A 1,650-nucleotide genomic window follows, 5' to 3' on the forward strand; every position below is an offset into this window, starting at 1 on the left:
AAGAGCCGATATAAATTGGCTCAGAAAAATAGTGAGGAGCGGAAGGCGCGCCAGAGGCGTCTCAGCCAGACTAGTTATACGTCAAAATCCGATTTTTGTGTCTTAAGAATGAAGTTAATTTTTGTGAAAATCCCAAGAAGTCTCTATTTTTAAGATACGAATACATTCTATATTATTACCTACTTGGCACATTATATACTGAAATTTGATACTTTTGTGTGCCCCGTCTTTTTGGTCATTTTTTTTCTATAATTCTAGATTTCTGAAAACCCGTATATACTATTCCATTCATCTCCAAAACCTCCAAATATCATCGAAAAACACTTCATCCTTCTTGACAATCTGCCAACAATTGTTTTGATGACACAAACACGTCCTTTTGGGGGGTATTACGTAATTTCTGATTCTAAGTGTGCCCTCCAGACACTTCCGAGATCCTATATGAACCTTTAAGAAGAATCTGAACCCACCCGGGAGTCGAACTCTCGTGGGTCAGTTTGCAAAACAAGCGTGCACCCACCTGCGCCAAGGTGACAAATCTTGCATGTAGGGAGGAAACGCATAGAGGATTGGGCAGCTTTCGGGCGCCGAACGCCTAGGAGAAGGGACACCTTGCTTTCTGTATTGTATATTTTATAGATAAAAAAAAATAGTAAAAAAGCTACTATACTCTTTGCATCTTCCCCCATTGAATTCAATTTTGTTGCACAACATACATACATCCTCTCTCTTCAAATCCCCGCCCCTTTTTCCGTTTCAAAAGAAGCTCCGCCTCTCAAACACATCCTTTGTTTCAGGAAACCTATGCTCCACATCTAAATGCTTCAACGGCTTCTGCTCTTCTTCTATATCATCTGCCACGTGGCAGGTGTCTGTCGCGACACAGACACGTGCATTGAGAGAATCAAAGAAGTGGTTGCTGCTCCGAGACGGTGAGTAATTAAGTGGCTTAATGGGCACGGACCACCCACTGAGTAGCTGAACAGCAGGTAGAGGATTAGGGAATCAATTAGGGGGAAAAAGAAATAGGATAGGTTAGGTAGGGATTATGTTTTATTTTGGATATAGTAAATACTGCATGGATAAAAAATGGCAAGAATATTAAAGTAGTAATTCGAGATTCTGACTTAAACAGTAAAAGTTAATTTATCTCGGTTTCTGTAACTGATATCAAAAAGTGGTAAACTAGTAAAATGTTTATCATAAAATTTCAAACATTTTATCAGTTGACCACTTTTTGATATCTTTTACATGAACCGAGATAAATTCTGTCAAATTTAAGACATCGGCAGCCGACCGCGTAGTTCAGTCGGCTAGACTTTTCACATTTGAGCCAATTTTTATCAGTTGACTACTTTTTGATATCCTTTACAGGAACTGAGGTAAATTAAGTCAAAGTTAAGAGGTCGGTGCTTGCCGGTTGAGCTACGAGGTCGGCAACCTACCTTTTAACTTTGATTCAAATTATCTCGGTTTTTGTGATAGATATCAAAAAGTAATAAACTGATGAATTGCTTATCATAAAATTTCAAACATTTTATCAATAGACCACTTTTTCATACCTTTTACAGGAACCGAGATAAATTGGGTCAAAGTTAAGAGGTCGGCAGCCGACCGCATAGCACAGCCGACCGCATAGCACAGCCGGCA

The 1,650-nt window shown here is 39.3% G+C and overlaps 1 protein-coding gene across 1 annotated transcript in view; it reads left to right on the forward strand.

The window, feature by feature from the left end:
* Positions 1–819: 819 nt before the first annotated feature.
* Positions 820–1,650, forward strand: part of CBG19696 — a gene marked incomplete at both ends in the record, with an annotated part of 5,958 nt that continues 5,127 nt past the window's right edge. Inside the window, one exon of the mRNA XM_002634664.1 lies at positions 820–932. Within this exon, the coding sequence (XP_002634710.1) occupies positions 820–932 (113 nt within the window). The remainder of the gene's footprint in view (positions 933–1,650) is intronic.

This window comes from Caenorhabditis briggsae, assembly GCF_000004555.2.
Source record: "Caenorhabditis briggsae complete genome, chrIII, whole genome shotgun sequence".
NCBI classification, from domain to species: Eukaryota; Metazoa; Nematoda; class Chromadorea; order Rhabditida; family Rhabditidae; genus Caenorhabditis; species Caenorhabditis briggsae.